The sequence below is a fragment of the Asterias amurensis genome, chromosome 12 (genome assembly GCF_032118995.1).
Source record: "Asterias amurensis chromosome 12, ASM3211899v1".
In the NCBI taxonomy this organism is placed as follows: Eukaryota; Metazoa; Echinodermata; class Asteroidea; order Forcipulatida; family Asteriidae; genus Asterias; species Asterias amurensis.
The window spans coordinates 5,209,123-5,230,103 of record NC_092659.1 but is presented as its reverse complement, the minus strand read 5'-3'; the positions used below and the strand labels follow the sequence as shown (position 1 = coordinate 5,230,103).

The 20,981-nt window shown below is 36.9% G+C and overlaps 1 protein-coding gene and 1 long non-coding RNA gene across 3 annotated transcripts; one reads left to right on the top strand and one right to left on the bottom strand.

Moving 5' to 3' along the window:
* Positions 1–6,544: 6,544 nt before the first annotated feature.
* LOC139945214 (uncharacterized) lies at positions 6,545–10,250 on the top strand. Its single transcript, XR_011787063.1, has 3 exons — positions 6,545–6,707; positions 6,988–7,051; positions 7,995–10,250. It is a non-coding gene; the product is annotated as an uncharacterized lncRNA (long non-coding RNA).
* Positions 10,251–10,811: 561 nt separating this feature from the next.
* LOC139945125 (uncharacterized) lies at positions 10,812–20,804 on the bottom strand. Of its 2 annotated transcripts, none has more exons than XM_071942397.1 (7): positions 20,651–20,804; positions 20,135–20,255; positions 19,171–19,380; positions 18,586–18,673; positions 16,045–16,270; positions 15,432–15,611; positions 10,812–14,558 (listed from the first exon to the last, which is right to left on the bottom strand). In XM_071942397.1, exons 1-7 carry the CDS (start codon positions 20,688–20,690, stop codon positions 14,386–14,388), a joined length of 1,038 nt encoding a protein of 345 aa, XP_071798498.1. In that variant the 5' UTR covers positions 20,691–20,804; the 3' UTR covers positions 10,812–14,385. The 2 variants fall into 2 exon arrangements, with proteins under 2 accessions (XP_071798498.1, XP_071798499.1); XM_071942398.1 differs by having other exon boundaries at positions 19,171–19,377.
* Between the last annotated feature and the right edge of the window lie 177 nt (positions 20,805–20,981).

The window sequence follows — 20,981 nt, the reverse complement described above, 5'->3', positions numbered from 1 at the left end:
AGCAAAGAAAAACAGGTGACCAGCCAAAATGTCACTACGTTTACATTGTTGTGACTGGTGCCTCACTCAATTTCTGCTTAGCAAAGAAATTTGTCAAGCAGTATTTTCTGCTTAAAAAGCTTTATGAAATTGTACAGGCTGATCTGAGGAAAACAAACAAAAAATTGACAATCAAGTTTTTAACTTTATTTTAATTTCTAGTTTATTTATTGATGCAAACATAGACTGAGGCCTAATTGTTGTAAACTGCAGGTATTACCAAAATGACCTATGGTACAAGTGATATAAAAAAAAACATTTGCGATACCCCGGCAAGGAGCAAAATCGTACTGATCCCTGTACGCATCAGTTCATTTTGCCTATTGTGTAAGAAATCTACGCATTTGGATTCGAACCCTATAACTGGTCCAGATCTGTATTATACAACTCTACTGTATAACTCTATGGGTGGACCTACACACAAACAAGAAAAGAGAAAGAAACTGAAAACAGGTGGTGATTGCGGAATGTCACCTCAAGAAAGACTTCTTGTTATGCAAATAAGGTGATCCGGACCGCGGTTTTTCGAAGCCCTCGTTATTGCCGATACAACCAAACGGCATTGTGTAGGCCTACGTGTCGCGCTGATGGAAGACAGCCATTGCCGTATATATCTCGGCTCAACATAGGATTTGAACGTCGCGTTTTCTGATGAACTTTCCTTGTAAATTTGTCACAAATCTCGCCAGTGCTTTCAGAAATATTTCGTCAAAACTCTATCAAGTTGACACTATGGTGTTATTCTAAAAGGCATTGGCAGGTTTTTGAAGTATAGGGCAACACAACAGGATTACGAAGTTAATGTAACAACGTGTGTGTTTTTGTTGTCTCATGGCTTGAAAGTTTTACTGAAAACTGCAGTTTCCAAGACATAACTCACTTTCGGGCTCTCCACTACATTATTGTCGTGAAATCCATCAAGTTCTTTAGTTCCGACTACGACTTTTTAAAGCAAAATAAACTTCGCTGTTGAGCTCCATTTTTTAAACAAGACTGCAGTGTTCAACACACAACTCACTGTTGAGCTTTTCGCAACATTATTATCGTGAACTCCATGGAGTTCTCTAGTTCCGACTACAGACTTTTTAAAGCAAAATAAACCTCGGTGTTTTGAGCTCGGGTTGCTCCGGCCGAGTCGCCAGTGGACAGTGACTGAAAGCCGAATGAACAAATCGAGCCTACGACACCATCAGGTAAGGCATTTTACTGGACACTACTGGTAATTACTCAAAACAATTGTTAGCATAAAACCTTACTTGGTATCGAGCAATGGAGAGCTGTTGATAGTAAAACATTGTGAGAAACGGCTCCCTCTGAAGTCACTTTAGTTTTTGAGAAAATTAAGATCTCATTTTGAATAAATTAGTAATCACTAATTAATTTCATAACAAGTGAAAACGTGATGGCAGGATACGGAAGTTTGTCCGTCTTTCTATTCCCTTGAAATCATTATTCAAACAAAATTATTTCATTCCCTTGAATTTGTTCACCAAAAACCTTTTAATATTTTATTATTTATATAATAAAACAAATCTTTCTGGTTCTTTTTAGGGCTCCACCATTGCGCTGACTGCTCCCAAGAGACTTTATACCAAAATGGGCGTTGTTGATCTATGGATTTGTGGTTTGTGTGACGAACATTGGTATCTGTGGATTGTGGTTTGTGGACGAACATTGGTGTCTATGGATATGTGGTTTGTGGAAGAACATCCTCGTCCTCGCCGGAGTCCTCGCCGGAGTCCTCGCCGGAGCCATCGCCGGATTCAGGTAAGGAAAACTTGGCACTATCCGACCTCCACTTTTTAATTTCCCCATCTGAAAAAATCTGGACTTTCTCGCCCTTAATTGTTTCATCTCTCAAATGGCAGCAAACACAATCTGTTACGAGTTATAGAAACCCTGTACGGCAATTTTTCAAAACGTTTTTACTATATTTTTAACAAATTTCCCAAACCTCTCAATTGGCAGCAAACACAATCTAGTGAGAAGTATAGAGACCATGTACATACTGCAGCTTCTCAAAATATTTTTTCACCCGTTTTTTTCTTTCTTTTTCCCCCGATTTTTGTATGATGAAAACAATTGAAAACAAGTTTAATCAGATTTCAAAATGGCTAAATTAATAATTGATTTGAATTTAAATGTGCATAAAACGTTCTCTTACGAGTTCTCAAAAGAAAAGAAAATATGCTTCTCTTTAAAACAAACGAAGAATGATAAAGCCCAATAGTGGAGGTCGGATAACGCAAGTTATCCTAAATCAAGATCAAGACAAGACGAAGACTGCAAAGAGTAAGAGGAGATCTAACCCGTTCTCTTGCAGAGTCCCACCCCTCGTACCATCCCTTCCCCTCCAAGATACTCGGCGACCTTGTTGATGTTGTCCTCGCTTGTAGTGTTGTCAAGGTTACTTAACACTTTCTCGGTATTTCTTGAGTTGCATATTGGTCGAAGCCAATGATGCCTTTAATTAGGAGACTAGTCTAACTGAAAAATTTCTATGAGAGTTGATACATCAAGTCGTCATCAGTTGTCATGTTGAACCACAATTGTCATTTAACACTTCAAATAGTGTAACTTAAAGGATGAGGTAACAAAACCATATTTAAACCGACGTCAAAATAGTGTTCATTAATTCTTCTAGAACACGAGCAAAAAATATATATAAATACTTTAAATAAATAAAATATTCTGCAATTAGGTCCTCTTTGCCACAAAGTGCTTTGTACTTTGGTCACAAATTTAAACCTCTATAAGTAATTTAATAGTATACCGTCATGCAGCCCAATATGTCAGATCAACCAACATTCATTTGATGATTATGTGTCTTATTTAGGAGTAAAAAATAGATAGTTTAGCCCAGCTAAACTACTATTTACATTCCTAAAATCAGCATTACATCAACTCTGAATGTAGACATCTTAAGTTTAACAAGTTTTAAAATTGTGTATAAAAAAATAAGGTAATAACAGATCATTATTTTATAGCTCCTTGGATGATGAATGTTTTATTTGGGAGTTTGTAAAAAGACAATTTAGACGATCTATATTCATATTTACATTCCATATATCAGCATTACGTCAAATCTGAGTGTAGACATCTTCAATTAAATAAGTTTTAACATTGTGTAAAAATATTAAGGTAATAATAGATCATTATTTTATAACTCATTGAATGATTATTGTTTGATATAGGACTATGTAAAAAGACAATTTAGACCAACTAAATTAAAATTTACATTCCTTATATCAGCATTACATCATTCTGGTTGTAGACTTCTTAAGTTAAAACAATAAGTTTTAACATTTTGTATAAATATTAAGGTGTTAATAAAAATCGTAAACGATAATAAACAACATAGCCCAGTGGATGACTAATGTTCGATTTAGGAGTATAGTAAATAGATAATTTAGACAAGCTAAATTAATATTTACTTATCCGAATATCAGCATTACATCAACCCTACATAACAAAAATTAGCACAAAAAAAACAAAGAGTAAAGATAAGATTATAAACAACATAGTTGTAACACTTGCCCACTAAGATCAAAGTTAGATTTAAAAAGTGGGGACAACAGAAAACCTGAGTTTTGTTTAAAGCTGCAGTCCCGAAATGCAAATCTTTATTTATTTAGCTCGCACGGTTCTATGCCTTGGTCTGAGCGTTGCGAAAAAAATAATAATACAAATAAAATACAAATATTTAAAAAACGAGAAAAGGTATAAAAAAAAATAATACAATATCGAATCCAGATGGTGGGAAGAGAGAAGAAAGGATGAGAAACAGAGTAGCCATAGGGGAACTTCAGTGATGTCTAAGTAGGCCTATGTATTAATGGTGAGTCAGTAATGGTCTAGAATATCTAAAAAAAATACTCGAAACCTTTGTCGTCACACCATTTTAGTTTATAGGCCTAAAGATAAGACTAACTCTCCTCAGATTTGGGATTTAACGTTTCTTTCCACAATACTGTGGGAGTTAACGTTTATTTCCACAGATTTGGGATCTAACTTTTACTTCCGCAGCCTCTTGGGGAGGACCAGAGTGGACAAAACATTCCCCCCAAAATCTGGTGGGGTAAAACAAAAACCATGTTCAATTTAATAGTCCTTTCTCAAAGTTTCTTTCTGCAATCAGAAATTTTGATGATTTTTTTTTCCTCATACATAGTTTATGAAAAAATGGGGAAACAAATTCTGATAGTAGAATAATTATGAAGATTTTAAAAAAGGGAATGTATTATAGTTTAAATGTATCATAGTTGAAACAAGTTCTGTTTTTACTCTACCTTTTTTAGGGGGGGGGGGGGGGGGGAATGAGTTGTCCACTTTTGGTCCCCCAAACTCTGATCTGCCCTCACATCTAACATTTTTTTGGTCTTCTTACAGAGTTTGTTCTTCCAAGAGTAGATGTTCTGAATGCAATTTGAAACTCACAAATTGAGCAAACAAAACAGTCCTGAAACATCGTTTGAGATCTTTCCACCAAAGGTTACAAGTATCGGGTAAAGTATTTAGTAAAGTAATGCGTCAAACTTCCTGCACGTGTCCCGCTGAATTACTAAACAAAATGGTGGCCATTGATAAAGTTTCCATTGTGACGTCATGCACCTCGGTCAGCCCAAAGTGAGCCGCTCCGCAAGTAGCTAAACACAACAAAATTGTGCTTACTAGAAGAAGGTTACCAACTAAACTACCATGTCACAGGTACAATTTGTGAGTGGCATCCTGCTCAGTTCTGCTAAGCAGACCATTGTTAAGCAAGTTTTTCTGCTTAAGCAGCTCTATGAAATCTGCCCCTGGGTCAACCCGGGAAAGCTAATTGAGCGCACCCAACGCTTCCACCTACAGGCTAACTAATCCCTTTTTGTTTTGTTTTCAACAGTCTGTAACCTGCAGTACTGCTAAAAGAGGATGTTGTGTGGAAAGCAACTGTGCACAGATTTCAACCCTGGGACACCGTAGATGGCATCGGTTTGGTAAAGTATTGGGTTTTCTAAAGAACATGGCCCAATGTTTTAAAGCCTGTAAGCACAAAACGTTTGCTTAGCATGAAATTTCTTCCTGGATAAAAACAGAATTACCCACCAAATTTCCATTTGTTGCATATTGCTTGGTACTACTATTCAGTTTGTGTTTGCTTATCCTGAAAATCACGTGGCAATTTGGTTGGTAATCATGTTTTTATCAAGGAAGAAATTTCATGCTAAGCAAATGTTTGGGCTTATACAGGCTTTATGAAATTGGGCCTTGAGGCTTTCATCCTGAAGATGGTGAAGTGGCTTGCGTGCTGCTTGCGTGCTGCAATTTACACAGACAATAATAACCAGTCTTTATAAGACGATTAAACACACCCGGTGGGCGTCTCGTGTGCACTTCCAACATTATAGCCCTATATCACTGGGCAATTTAATTCATGCCATCTTTAAACCATCTCAGCTCCCTGGATACAGCCTGTGCTGCAAAATATACGCTATATACTAAACTAGATTAATCACCAGAACCATCTCTGCCCTCACAGGTACCCATACACCCTTGGAGGAGAGAAGAAATCATGGTTAAAGGCAGTGGACACTATTGGTAATTACTCAAAATAGTTATTATTATAAAACCCTTCTTGATTACGAGTAATAGGGGAGGTTGTTAGTATAAAACATTGTGAGAAACGACTCCCTCTGAAGTGACGTAGTTTTGAGAAAGAAGTAATTTCCCACAAATTTGATTTCGCGACCTCAGATTTAGAACTTTAGGTCTCGAAATCGAGCACCTGAAAGCACACAACTTCGTGTGACAAGGGTGTTTTTGTTTTCATTATTATCTCCCAACTTCGACGACCGATTGAGCTCAAATTTTCACAGGTTAGTTATTTTATGCATATGTTGAGATACACCAACTGTGAAGACAAGTCTTTGACAATTACCAATAGTGTCCACTGTCTTTAAGTGTCTTGCTCAGACACCAGTGTCACGACCGAGATTCGAACTCACCACTCCACCCAGAATCAGCTTAGCCACGATACCCTACGACACCAGAGCCCGGTGATGCCTATCCATCAGGGACTGTAGTCCTGCATGAAAAAGGTTTGATAATGTATCATGTAATAAAACTAGAAGCTATGCTGGTGTGGAAAACTTGTACTAAGTTGGATAACTCCATCAAGAAATTTAGAAGACCACAAACAACTCTTATAAATGTATTGATTTACTTTGGAAGTAAAATCAAAACATACAAAGTCACTATTTAAAGACACTGAACACTATTGGTAATTGGCAAAGACCAGTCCTCTCACTTGGTGTATCTCAACATAATGTGCATAAAATAACAAACCTGTAAATGATTGAGCTCAATCGGTCGTCAAAGTTGCGAGAAAAAAAACCCTGTCACACGAAGCTGTGTTCTTCAATATGCTTGAGTAGTAGTCAGAACAACTGCTATAAGTTTATCAAAATTAATCTTTGAAATTTCTAACCATAGGTTAAGATGATGACCTTGAAGATGACATCTCGAGGCTGATTAACACACTTGGGACTTACCACCAGCTGAAGAAGGACTGTGTCAAGTCTAGCCTGATAAGTCTTTGCGATAGTATAACCGTTCAAGTGACGTGGCGATGTTGAGGTTAACCAACACTTTTTGAGCAGGATCAATAGGTCAACCGAGGAAACTTGGTAAATAAGAACAAAAAATCAGTCCAAAAAATTCATTTGTAAGAAGGTTCATCCCACAAAATTGGCAAGTGATTTGATATTTGGAAGGTTCAGTTCGATTTGAAACAACACGTTCATTCACATACAACTTGTGTAATGTTGTGTTCGAGTTTTCAATGGGTTTAAGAAATGATTGGAGCTGAGGGAGAATCTTAATGCAGACTTGAATAGTATTCAAAACAACTGCTACTTATTCTTTAAAAACAAATCAAAATAAATCTTTGAAATTTTCTAACCACAGGTAGCGATAATGAGGCTAACCCACATTCTTTGGGCAGGAGCAAAAAGTCAACCGAAGAAACTTGGTAAGTTTGAAGAAGAAAACACATTCTAAAACATTCATTTTTAAAAGAGAAGGTTTAACCCACATGTTTAGCAAATGAGTTGCAGTTTGAAGGTTTCAATAACATTTTTAAGAATACATAAATTCACATATTTTCGTTTAGGACAAACACACCATACAACTAACGAGTGGGAAACTTGTCAGATTTGTTTTAATACAAAAGTCCCCTTTTAGAACTGTCCCCAAACAAAAACTAGGGGCTAAGCACACAATGCATTATTTCTTATGTTTTCATGTAAAGGAAAGGTACAACGTTTGGTAGTTACTCAAAACAAATATTAACTTAAAAACTGACTTGGTAACGAGCATCTGAAGTAACGTAGTTTTTGAGAAAGAGGTAGTTTTAAAATAATAAAAGACTTCTAGCTAGAAGTATTTTATTCCCATCTGAAAGCACACGAATTCGCCCAACAAGAGTGTTTTTTCCTTCATCATTTTCTCACAACTTCGATGACCGATTGAACCCAAACCCAAAGGCTCGTTATTTTATGCTTAGATGGGATATACCAAGTGAGAAGACTGGTCTTTGACAATTACCAAATGTGTACGTTCACTTTAAAAGACACTGCCCACAATGTAGCCCTCCTAAACCCAACAAAACCTGGTGAGATTTGTATTGATTTTTATTGCTTGCATGTTCAATGAATGGGAGACCATTGGGACGCTTGGTGGCAGCAGACTTACCAGGTAAAATCCATTGTTCTCCGTCATGTGCGCACACTCAGAACTACAAAAAAAACAATGGAAATTTACCTGGTAAGTCTGCCGCCACCTAGCGTCCCAAAGTCTCCAATTAACGAACTGATTGGAGCTACAGGAGATTTCCTTTGTAGGCATTTAGTGGCATTTATTCCTCAAAACAAAGAAAATTCTTAACCGTAAAAAAAATCATCAATTTTCTACAGATTGAGTCGATTACCTTTGAGATGACACATACACGCAACATTGAGGCCAATCAACATCATGGACTCATTGCCACAAGCTGAAGAAGGACTGTGCCAGTCTAGCTCGATGACTCTCTGCTACAAGTTCCAGCCATTCAAGTGACGTAGGAATTGTGTGAGGATAACCACCCCTTTTTGTTCGAAGAAGATCTGCCTGAAACGGATAAGACATGCAACTCTTTTCAGAGCCAACTCTCCTCCCAATGGAGATTTTACACATGGTAGTACCTGCAAGTTTACTTGTTGTAGTCACGTCTCAATACTTTCCACACCATGTAAAGCTTCACAGCTTTTTGGACTGTAACTGGACAAGTTTTTAGCCAGATGATCTCTCTGGCCTGAACCAGAGATCAGCTTTTGAGCAAACGAACATTCTCAATTTGAACTTTCATCTGTGCACATGGTGATTCGCAACATGTTCATCTTGAACAAGCTGGACATGGCATTGAACTCTTTACGGAGTAACTCTCCACCCATCTCCAAGGGAGATTTTACACATGATATTTACAACCATGCAAAGCTTTGGACTGCCATTGACTGAAGAAAGACTGTGTCATGTCTAAAGTATAGATGATCCCCGCATGTTCAACTGGACCAAACTGGACCATGATGGCGCCTGACTGTAAGACGACACTCGAGAAAGGACCAGCTTAGGGTGTGTATGACTGTGTGGCTGTGGCTATGGCTGCAACTGTTGCTATGGGCGTTATATACCATACTTAAAACAGGTTTACGTGACGATCAAGCCGCATCCACAGCCACTAACTCAGACATAGCCTAAATCGCTGTTACATAATGGGAGACTTTCCAAACGCTAGGTGGCAGCAGACTTACCGGGTAAATTTCCGTTGTTTACGTAGTTCTAAACCATGTGCATAATTCTGAGAACAATGGCTTTACCCGGTAAGTCTGCTGCCACCTATCGTCCCAGCAAGTCCCCTAAAATAGACCTTTTTAAATCCATCAAAATCGAATACCATTTTGTACAAGAAGCTCAGAACCCAGATCAGTTGATCTTGAAAACATTTGCAAGCCTGGCCTTTTGCAAGGCATCATGGGAAAACAAATTCATGTACAATACCCTTTGGATTTTGATGGAGTCAGAGTACTTAGAAATGTTAATCTAAACATGGTGCAGCTTTCTTGTGTTTGCTTTCATGTTAGTTTGTACATAATTTTATATTTTGTACATTTTGTGTTGTTTTGGTCGAATAAATAATAATAGTAGTTTTCGTAAGGAGCAAACAATCCAATCAGATTGCCAGAAAAAATGTGAGAATGCAAGACCAATATCATGAGCCCGTGTTTGTACTTTTTGGTAAAACCTTAAGACTATCAAATAAGTGAAAACGCTAAGAACAATTAAAAGTTAATTTTATATTTGAACAAACTTAAAGGCAGTGGACACAATTGGTAATTACTCAAAATAATTATCAGCTTAAAACCTCACTTGGTAACGAGTAATGGGGAGAGGTTGATAGTATAAAACATTGTGAGAAACGGCTCCCTCTGAAGTGACGTAGTTTTCGAGAAAAAAGTAAATGTCCACGAATTTGATTTCGAGACCTCAAGTTTAGAACTTGAGGTCTCGAAATCAACCATCCAAACGCACACAAGTTCGTGTGACAAGGGTGTTTTTTCTTTCATTATTATCTCGCAACTTCGACGACCAATTGAGCTCAAATTTTCACAGGTTTGTTATTTCATGCATATGTTGAGGTACACCAAGTGAGAAGACTGGTCTTTGACAATTACCAATAGTGTCCACCGTCTTTAAGTCACCTAAGTTCTTTGGCATTTTAGATGTCATGGCAAGAAAGCTATGGTTTAGCAAATTTTGTGTATAAATTAGTTTATTTGTTGAAGGTAGAAAACATGACAAAATGTCCAGACAAATTTGCAATGTAATTGTGTACAACCATCTCGAAGTATTTTGAGGTAATAATTTCGTTTTGTGAGACTAAATCAGTAGATTTTGTACTACGCCCTTTATCTTTACTTTATTAAAGGTAAAACTCACATTGATTAATAAATATAATTCAAAGATGTGTAATGTTCAAAGTGAACACTTGAGTGCTAAATAGACAGAATGCATGTTTAAAGGGTCTATGTAACTTTTGTAGGACAAAAAAGCACAATGTCCACAGATTTACACTAAACTTACACAGTTTGAAGATAATGATAATAGAAAGCTTCCCTGAAAATATTTCGTGCTGAGGTGCTGTAGTTTTGGGGAAATGAGTAAAACAATGTCATGAAAATAATTTTCGTATCATGAGACGAAAATTATTTTAATCATTTACAAACGTATTTTCATGACATTGTTTTACTCATTTCTCAAAAGCTACAGCACCTCAGTAAGTAAGATTTAAAGGGGAGCTTTCCACTATCATTATCTTGAAACCCTGCAAGTTTAATGTTAATCTATGGACATTTTGAAAAAGTACCAAAATCCTTTAAGCCGAACATGTTTTTTTTTTACACTGAATGTTTCATGCATTATGTTAAATGTATGCAACTGATGAATAATATGTAGCATTTTAAGACTCAAATATCTTGTTTATTTTTCTCTGCCTCGTTAAATGGCATTGTTTAGTAGTTACTCGTTAATAAAAAGGTATGTACTGTTTTCATGAGGTATGGACATAAATGTAAGTTTGAATTGGCAGTGGGAAATTATGGCTGAACATTGACGAAGGCTTTACTTATATATATTCAAATTATTGATTGGCGTATACTTTATAATGTCATTATTTTATTTCAAATTAATTATATGAGAAAAACGAATCACAATAAATTCAAACGGAATAATAAAAAGAATCTGCACCATACCCAGATGCTTAGTGGGGTGATGGTCAACCCAAGTATTTGTTTGTTGTTTTGTGCAAGTAATAAAACAATCACAAGGGGTAAGTCAAACAGTTTTATCGAACTTGTGTAAAAGTAATAAACCAATCACAAGGGGTAAGTCCAGCAGTTTTATCAAATTTGTGTAAAAGTAATAAACCAATCACAAGGGGTAAGTCCAGCAGTTTTATCAAATTTGTGTAAAAGTTATAAACAATCACAAGGGGTAAGTCCAGCAGTTTTATCAAATTTGTGTTAAAGTAATAAAACATTCACATGGAGTAAGTCCAACAGTTTTATCAATCTTGTTTAAAAGTAATGAACAATCACAAGGGGCAAGTCCAGCAGTTTCATCAAATTTGTGTAAAAGTAATAAAACAATCACAAGGGGTAAGTCCAGCAGTTTTATAAAATTTGTGTAAAAGTATAAAACAATCACAAGGGGTAAGTCCAGCAGTGTTATCAAGTTTGTGTAAAATAAAACAATCACAAGGGGTAAGTCCAGCAGTTTTATCAAATTTGTGTAAAAGTAATAAAACAATCACAAGGGGTACGTCCAGCAGTTTTATCAAATTTGTGTAAAAGTAATAAATCAAACACAAGGGGTAAGTCCAGCTATTTTATCGAATGTGTGTAAAAGTAATAAAACAATCACAAGGGGTAAGTCCAGCAGTTTTATCAAATTTGTGTAAAAGTAATAAATCAAACACAAGGGGTAAGTCCAGCTATTTTATCGAATGTGTGTAAAAGTAATAAAACAATCACAAGGGGTAAGTCCAGCAGTTTTATCAAATTTGTGTAAAAGTAATAAAACAATCACAAGGGGTACGTCCAGCAGTTTTATCAAATTTGTGTAAAAGTAATAAATCAAACACAAGGGGTAAGTCCAGCTATTTTATCGAATGTGTGTAAAAGTAATAAAACAATCACAAGGGGTAAGTCCAGCAGTTTTATCAAATTTGTGTAAAAGTAATAAAACAATCACAAGGGGTAAGTCCAGCAGTTTTATCAACTTTGTGTAAAAGTAATAAAACAATCACAAGGGGTAAGTCCAGCAGTTTTATCAACTTTGTGTAAAAGTAATAAAAAACAATCACAAGGGACAAGTCCCGCAGTTTTATCAACTTTGTGTAAAAGTATGAAAACAATCACAAGGGGTAAGTCCAGCTGTTTTATCAAAAGTATAAAACAATCACAAGGGGTAAGTCAAGCAGTTTTATCAAATTTGTGTAAAAGTAATAAAGTAATCACAAAGGGGTAAGTCCAGTAGTTTTATCAAATTTGTGTAAAAGTAATAAAACAATCACAAAGGGGTAAGTCCAGCAGTTTTATCAAATTTGTGTAAAAGTAATAAAACAATCACAAGGGGTAAGTCCAGCAGTTTTATCAAAAGTATAAAACAATCACAAGGGGTAAGTCCAGCAGTTTTATCAACTTTGTGTAAAAGTAATAAAACAATCACAAGGGGTAAGTCCAGCAGTTTTATCAACTTTGTGTAAAAGTAATAAAACAATCACAAGGGGTAATCACAATCACTAATGACACGGCGAAACGCGCGAAAACAGGAGTGGGTTTTCCCGTTATTTTCTCCCGACTCCGATGTCCGATTGAGCCTAAATTTCCACAGGATTGTTATTTTATATATAAGTTGTGATACACGAAGTGTGGGACTTGGACAATACTGTTTACCGAAAGTGTATAATGGCTTTAAAGCCAACAATTAAAAATAATCACAAAGGATAAGTCCAGAAGTTTTATCAAATTTGGGCCTTAAATTTCAAATAAATTGCAAGGGGTAAATCCAGCAGTTTTCAATTTAGCATTTAAAAAAAATTGAAAACGGGGGTTTTGGCCAGGGTAAGAGTCAGGGTTATGGTTATTGTTATGGTTAAAGTTGGAGTTAGAGTTGTGTTAGGGTTAGAGTTAGGGTTAGGGTTAGTGTTACGGTTAGAGTTAGAGCTAGGGTTGGAGTTTAAGGGTTAGGGTTAGGGTTAGGGTTGACACATATTCTTTCGCCTCATGAAATCAAAAAGTCAAGATGTTTATTAATTAGAGACAAAAATAAATTTATTCTGAATAACAAATAAACTGTCAAATAAAAAAACTTTACATTATTTGATTTTTCCAACCTCAAAACAGTATAAATGACAATCCAAATTGGTTTATAACTTAGGCCTAGACTAGACCAAACTTGCAACCCTAAAGATGAAAGCAAATGACCGACCAAAGCAGTAGTTACCGTGGACATTTCCTCAGCTGCACGGCATAGGCGTTGCCTGCGTCCCAGAAGCGTAATTTACTATACATTTAAAATAAAAAAATCCTGGTCAGAATTGAGCATGACCTGTTTCCGGGTTGAGTTGACCCGAAACTGGCTTAAAATGTTGTTTTTTCCTCCAGATTCTATGCCAGATTTGGATTGTTTCTGTTTTTGTTTGTTTACCTGTTTACAGGTCAACTTGACCCGGAAATAGGTCATGCTCAACGGAACTTGGAATCCGGGTCAGTTCTGACCAGGGAATTGTTAGTGTGTTATACTAGCTTCTGACAGATGATAGAATGAAACCAGTAGTTAAGTAAGTCTTTAAATCATTGTTAATAACATGAATTTAGCTATCAGGAAAACAAAAAACATGAAAAGTGTGAATTATTACAACAAAAGTTAGCTAAAAATGTATAGAGGGAATTTTGTTTTGCAAACATTTGGTTAAGTACCATATCAGCTGTGATTGGTCCGTGCATCAAAGACGAGGCTTAACTGATCAACCAATTACAGTCATGAACAAAAGTTATAGTCTAGGCCTTAAACGGGCTCACCAAGTTGGAATGAATTTCAGTTCATTATTTCGTAGTGACGTTATAACAGTTTCGTATAAAACATAGTGTGATCTGTGTAAATGATGTCGAGCAAAGTTGTGGCTACTGGTGGACATTAAAGACACTGGACACTATTGGTAATATTGTCAAAGACCATGAGTCTTCTCACTTGCTGTACCTCAACATTTGCATAAAATAACAAACCTGTGGAAATTTGGACTCTATTTGTCGTCGAAATTGCGAGAGAATAATGGGAAAAAACAAGTTGTGTGCTTCAAATGCCTTGTACTCAAGACCTCAGCTGAGGTCTCTTATTGAACTCAAATATTTTAGTGAGGAATTACTTCTTTCTCAAAAACTACATTACTTCAGAGGGAGCCGTTTCTCACAATGTTTTATACTATCAACAGCTCTCTATTGCTTGTTACCAAGTAAGTTTTTATGCCATTAATTATGTTGAGTAATAACCAATGGTGTCCAGATCCTGTAAGGGTCACATTGCCTGTAGCTTTTGTTAGATTCGCGTAAAAACAATGGACACTTTCGGTAATTAGACCAGTCTTCTCACTTGGTGTTTCTCAACACAAGCACGCTAACGACTACTTTGAGTAATTACTAATAGTGTCCAGGGTGCCTTTAAGTGTCTACTATAAACTACACAACACCGTCATCCATCTTAGTAGTGATGCTAATCCAAACTCTTATAAGATTCTCTCTTGGCCCTTGACCTGACCAAGAAGAAAGCGCCCCCACCGACGATGATGACTAGAGCTAAAACTCCGATCACTATGCCGACGATCATTCCCGTGTTATCGGTTTTTGATGGGGCGTTGGTGGGTTTGTCTGCTTCGCACGTTTCCACTGTTAAAACGAAAAAAACACAGTGTGATACAAAATGACTTAAATCATTGGAATAACAATGGGCGACTTTGGAGCGCTAGGTGGCAGCAGACTTATCAGGTAAATTTCCAGTGTTTACGTAGTTCTGAGCATGCGCACATTACCGATACCAAACGATTTTACCTGGTAAGTCTGCTGCCACCGAGCGTCTCAAAAGTCTCCCCATTGCTAAGAGAATCGAAGTCCAATCACATACTTTAGTCAATAATAGAAGACAAGCGAGTCCCAATCCCTTGATTTGGAAAAAGTAGACATGTTTTGGGGCAGACAGTAGAGGCTGTGGTGAGCATTACTAGAAAAACAAAACTAGAAACTAGCACACGGGCTCCATTCCTCTTGCTCCCACAGGAATTGTGGAAATCGAATACAAATTTCTTGAAATCTATTAAAAACAACAAAACCTTCAAAACAACAGGGCACATACCCTCAGTTGTAAATTGTAGCGCGACTTCCTACTTTTTGATTTAACCAACTTGACTACCTCACACAACAGTAAATTGCAAAATAAATACAAACACAACATCTAGTCTTGGCCCAAGACGTCAGTGTAGTGCATAGTGTACTATACCCTCAGTTGTAAATTGTAGCGCGACTTCCTACTGTATGATTTAACCAACTTGACTGCCTCACACAATAGTAAATTGCAAAATAATTACAAATACAACATCTAGTCTTGGCCCAAGACGTCAGTGTAGTGGATAGTGTACTATACCCTCAGTTGTAAATTGCTGTATAGCGCGACGTCCTACTGTATGATTTAACCAACTTGACTGCCTCACACAACAGTAAATAACAAAAATAAGTTCGATTAATTGGACGAAACTAATAACTCACCGTCCCCAAAGTTGCCTTTATCTTCTGATTCATCAGCGAAAGGTTGAAACATGAGACCCTTGAAGGTGACGACTGCAGAACCCATGGTTAATTCCTGGTTGGTACACTGATAGGTATTCCCAACTGATCCTTTTATATTAATCTGTTTCGTGTCGTTAAGCATTGCCTCTTCCAGTTCACCTTGAAGCAATGGCACATAATAGAAATTATCACAAACACTCGAAAGGGTGTCTCAAAAAAAAACTATACACTTTTTGAAATGGCTGCCGAATAACAAATATATGAGGGGAGGGAAATGTTTAAAAGTAAGGATAGCTTATGGAATGAACTTTCATAATGACACCACAAATGTCCAAAAATAATTCATGCTTGGGTGAGCACTGCTCACTTTGGTAAAGGGTATCAGAAGTAGGCTGCACAGGAATTAGCCTTCCCTTTTTTCCCACTATTATCTCGTAACTGCGACGACCAGTTGAGCTCAAATTTTCACAGGTTTGCTTTTCAGTGTATATAATTGAGATACACCAAGTGAGAAGACTTGTCTTTGACAATTACCAAAGGTGTCCGAAACATTTTGAAATAAAATTTAAAACCTCATCAGAGATACACATACCAATACACGTAGCGTTTTCATTAAAATACGGCGTCTCATATTTCCATTCGAGGATAACGGTTGTCAACTCGAAAGTCTTCTCGACACTTGTGAACTCCAGGCGGAGGAACCAGTTCGGTCGATCGTTAATGTTAATGGCGAAGCTTCTAATACCTTTGACCGAGCAATTACCCGATGGGACGGAGTTGGGTGCAACGTCAATAACGGATACGGCGTCTCTACATACCTGTGTGAAACATTGGTGGATTGAAATAAACAAAAGCCATCATTTTTCTAAGTTAAGCTAAAAGCCATTATACACTTTCGGTACAGAAAAAGAAGAAAACAAATTCCACAGATTTAAAAATAATTTACAGGGTTTACAGAAGGTAATGGTGAAAGACTTCTCTTGAAATATTGTTCCATGAAATGCTTTACTTTTTGTGTTTTACTTTTTGAAAAAACATTAAAACAATATAAATTCTCGTTAGCGAGAATTACGGATTTATTTTAAACACAATGTCATGACACGGCGAAACGCGCGGAAACAAGAATGGGTTTTCCCGTTATTTTCTCCCGACTCCGATGACCGATTGAACCTTAATTTTCACAGGTTTGTTATATTATATATAAGTTGTGATACACGAAGTGTGGGACTTGGACAATACTGTTTACCGAAAGTGTATAATGGCTTTAAAGACACTGGACATTATTGGTAATTACTCAAAATAATTGTTAGCATAAAGACTTATAGTAACGAGCAGTGGAGAGATGTTTATAGTATAAAACAAGGGTGTTCTTTCTTTCAATATTCTCTCGCAACTTCGATGACCAATTGAGTCCAAATTCACCTGTTCTCTGACAATTATTACAAAAGTCTTAAGTTACGTATTACGTTACGACTGCACCAATACGTTTTACTACCCCCCCCCCCCCCCCCCAATCTCTTAAAATTGCGGGGATTTTATTCAATTGGAAAGTAAAGTAGAGAATAAAAGACAATATAATATACAAACAGAAACAATTTGACGGAAACTGTTTCTTTTTAGTATATGGCGGAACAGCTGCACAGCACTATGGCCCTTTTCGAAACCACGGCTTCGTCTCCAGAGTCGGCTCAGGCTAGCTTGGCCCCGCGGTTGTTTTGACAATGGCACGTGCTTTGGGTACGTGCTTCAGGGCTTAAGACCAGAGAAGCCAATGAAGCATATGAAGCCAAATCCAAAGCCGGAGCCGTGGTTTCGAAAAGGGACTATGTGTGTAAAACCGTAGATACATTCACCAACAGTACCTGGCAGGATACACTCTCAGTGGACCCTTCATGCAAAACATAGTTTGAATAATGTTAGTTTTATCAGATAAAACTGTCTGTCCCCAAAGGAACTTTGGAATGATTATCACAAATGGTGATAATGGTGTTGATTTGATGGCAAGCTATGGTTGGGACAAAACAAAAGGATAAAATAAAATATGTACATGTACAGGGAAGTGACTCGCTTGATTTTGAGAGGGTCACAGTGCACAATATTTGTAACTTAAATAAGTGAATGTTTACAGATCATTGCACATATTTTTCCCTCTTTGCTTACTAAAGGGACTGGACACGTTTGGTAAGTCAAAGACTAGCCTTCTTTTTCACTTGGTGTATCCCAACATAGTATAAAATAACAAACCTGCTGTTGAAATTTGGGCTCTCACTTGGTCATCGGTGTTGCAAACTGAAAGAAAAACACCCTTGATGCACAAAATGTGTGTGTTTTTAGATGTATAATTAAAAGACTTTACCTGAAGTATTTTATTATTTAAGTGAGAAATTACTTCTTTCTCAAAAACTACGTTACTTCAGAGGGAGCCGTTTCTCACAATGTTTTATACTATCAAAAGCTCTCCAGTGATGTTTACCAAAGAAGTTTCTGACTAACAATTGTTTTGAGTAATTACCAATAGTGTCAAGTGCCTTTAAACTGCTTTGCTCGAAATGCTCTACTTTGTATAAAGAGAAGTTACCGAATCAACTTGTGTTGATCTCACGAGTGACGAGTCCAAAACCTGCTGTTTGAAAACAGTGAAAAATTTCCCGCCTTTTTTTCTCATACCTCCAAATTCAATGACCGATTGAGCTTCAACTTTCACATTAACTTGTTGTCATTTCATGTACAAAGTAATGTTTGGTCGCGTTAACTTCGGATACTTGGTCTTCGACACTGGGTCAAATACTAAAAAATAATTTTCAGCGTAAAAACTTATTTGGTAAGGAGCAACGGAGAGCCGTTGGTATAGTATAAAAGATTGTAAAGAACAGCTCCTTGTGAAGAAGCGTAATTTTTGAGAAAGGGGCTATTTCTCACTCAAGTACTAAGACTTGCAGATATGAGGCCTTTTTAAGTCATCTGGGCTGGAAGTAGACAGAGTTTCACAACAAGGGCGTTTTCTTTCATTATTGTTAGTGCAACTTCATAGTCCAATTGAGTCAAAATCTGAGAATATTGGTCTTTGACAATCACCGAGAGGTATCCAATGTCTTTAAACTCGAACTTTGTTGAAACTTTGTTTGTAACTTACGTTTCCTTCCATGTATGAGTACGTAATGTCCATCTTTGCATAGAACTGCATCAGAATACACCTGCCGTCAGTGTCGTTCACTTCATATCTGTAAATAAATTAAATAATTAGAACAGCAATTGCGTTATCCAAACTCACGGGTAATTACAAAGTATAACGCATTTTGTTTGTCAATGGACACTATTTGTAGTTATTCAAAATAAGTGCTAGCAGATGGTAACGAGTATTGGGGAGCCGTTGATGATATAAAACATTGTAAGAAACACTCCCCCCCCCCCGAAGTAAGAGGCAACTTCTCAATCAAATATTATAGTACTTTTTTTGTCATCTGGAAGCACACAAATTTGTGCACAAATGTGGGGGGGGGGGGGTTCTGTTACTTCTCTTGCAACTTCGATGACCAATTGAGTTCAAATGTTCACAGATTTGTTATTTTATGCATATGTCGGGATACACCAAGTGAGAAGACTGGTCTTTGACAATATTAGTATCAAACCATGATTTATATCGCATTGAGATATAATTTTAAAAAACAAATATTTCAATCACCACTCTTCATCTTCAATTGCAACAAAGCCTATGTACCTTGTTGGGCCAGGCATCATAGTTACCGGCTGGGTGGTCGCTCTCATGAATGTCGTAGGTTCGGTAGTTGTCCCGTTGGTTTCCTCGGTCGTGGTGTTAACTGTTGGTCCAGTCGTCATGTTGGCGGTCGATCCGGTTTCAAATGTCGTCGTGAGATCAGTCGAATTTGACTCTTTTGTAGTCATACCAGTTGTGGTTGTGGTTGGACTACTGTGTGCGATTTAAAAAGACGTTGACCGGGATGAGTGATGTTTTTCAAAACAAACAATTGGCACTCAGGAGATCAGTGAGGCATGTTTTTAACAAGCACACTCTCTTGCTTATTGGGGGAAATGGAATAATTTGATCATTCCTAAGAGGAGTTATGTCTATTTTAATCAAGGTACTCCAAGCTGTCCATGGAATACTTGACAAACAAAGAATTACTTTTCTATACCCTTTTGCTACTTACTCAGATGTTTAGATTCAGTCAAGCATTAACATTCCATGGACAGCTACAAACATGAGCGCTTTCAGTTTAAAACAGGCATAACTTCTCTTAGAAATTATTAATTTGTTTCATTCTTCTTCTTTTTCAGATGAGCAGGAAAGAATGCTTAGTTCAGGAGTACAAAACAACAAGGAATCTGCGATCTTCAAATAAATCCCTTCATGACTTCCCCAGTTATCAAAACCAAGTCGTACGGTTCCCGCTCTTTCCAAAATGCAGCAGTTCAGTTATGGAAGTCTTCCAGAGGTTGTTAAACAGGCTGAGACATCAGAAAAATTTAAAACCCGGTTAAAAACATATCTGTATACTTTGTACAATATTGATTATCTTTGTTACAGCGCATAGTGACCTCACGGTAATATGCGCAATATATAAGAATGGTTTTATTATTATATTATTATTTAATATTAATAAAAGGTGCCTTTTTCTTCTTCTTTTTTTTCATAAATCTTGGTCAACTTCTTTTTGACTCACCCTGTTGTAGTTCGAGTTGTTGTTGCTTTGACCGTTGTGGCCTTCACGGTGGTTGGGACGGCCACTGTTGTTGTCTCCGGAGTGGTTGCATCAGTGCTTGCCGAAATTGCTGGTCCAACACCTTGAACAAAGAATCACAAATTGAGCACATTTTATTAAATTAGCCAAACTCTTTAAAGGCACAGCACTATTGGTAATTACTTACTCAAAATAGTAGTTTGAACGAGCAATGGAATAAAACATTGTTAGAAACGGTTCACTCTGAAGTAACGTGGAAAGAGGTGCAACAAAGGTGTTTTTGATGGAGTTTTGTAACTTTTTTTTAACTTGTTCCAACTCCCTATAAAACTCTGTTATTTGTCCGAATTTATTACTTTGGTTGGTTGCATAGAGGTTTATGTACTTTAAATCAAATCTACTATTAGCTTTTAGTAATAAAGAATACAACACCAGTAACAGGCTTTTTGTAAAACAAAATATTTTATATTTTGATAATAAATTCCCTCTAAAACTCACCCAGACACAGCAGAACAAGGCACAGAGCTAGTTGCGTCATGATGCCACCTGTTTCGTCACTCAGAAAGAAAAGAAAAATAACAAAATGGCAGAGTCTGACCAGATCTCGTGATTATATCGCTATAGATAGCGATGTAGTTTGACTTATGAAATATCACGTATTATGTCTATACCTTTATCAATGGACTTTCATACCCTCGTGCTGTTGATTCAAACCGTACTTATGACAATGTTGGCAGACTTGCGTCCACAAGTTAAAAGGAACATTACAGAATTGGTTTTGCTAACAAAACAGTTGCAGGCAGTGTAAGCACTTTATGTAATGTAATCC

Coding starts and splice junctions, on each gene's coding strand:
- LOC139945125 (XM_071942397.1), bottom strand. CDS start 20,690: ATGACGCAACTAGCTCTGTGCCTTGTTCTGCTGTGTCTGG. Junction 18,674..19,170: donor ATGATGCCTGGCCCAACAAG/GTACATAGGCTT, acceptor ATTTATTTACAG/ATATGAAGTGAACGACACTG. Junction 16,271..18,585: donor ACTCATACATGGAAGGAAAC/GTAAGTTACAAA, acceptor TGTTTCACACAG/GTATGTAGAGACGCCGTATC.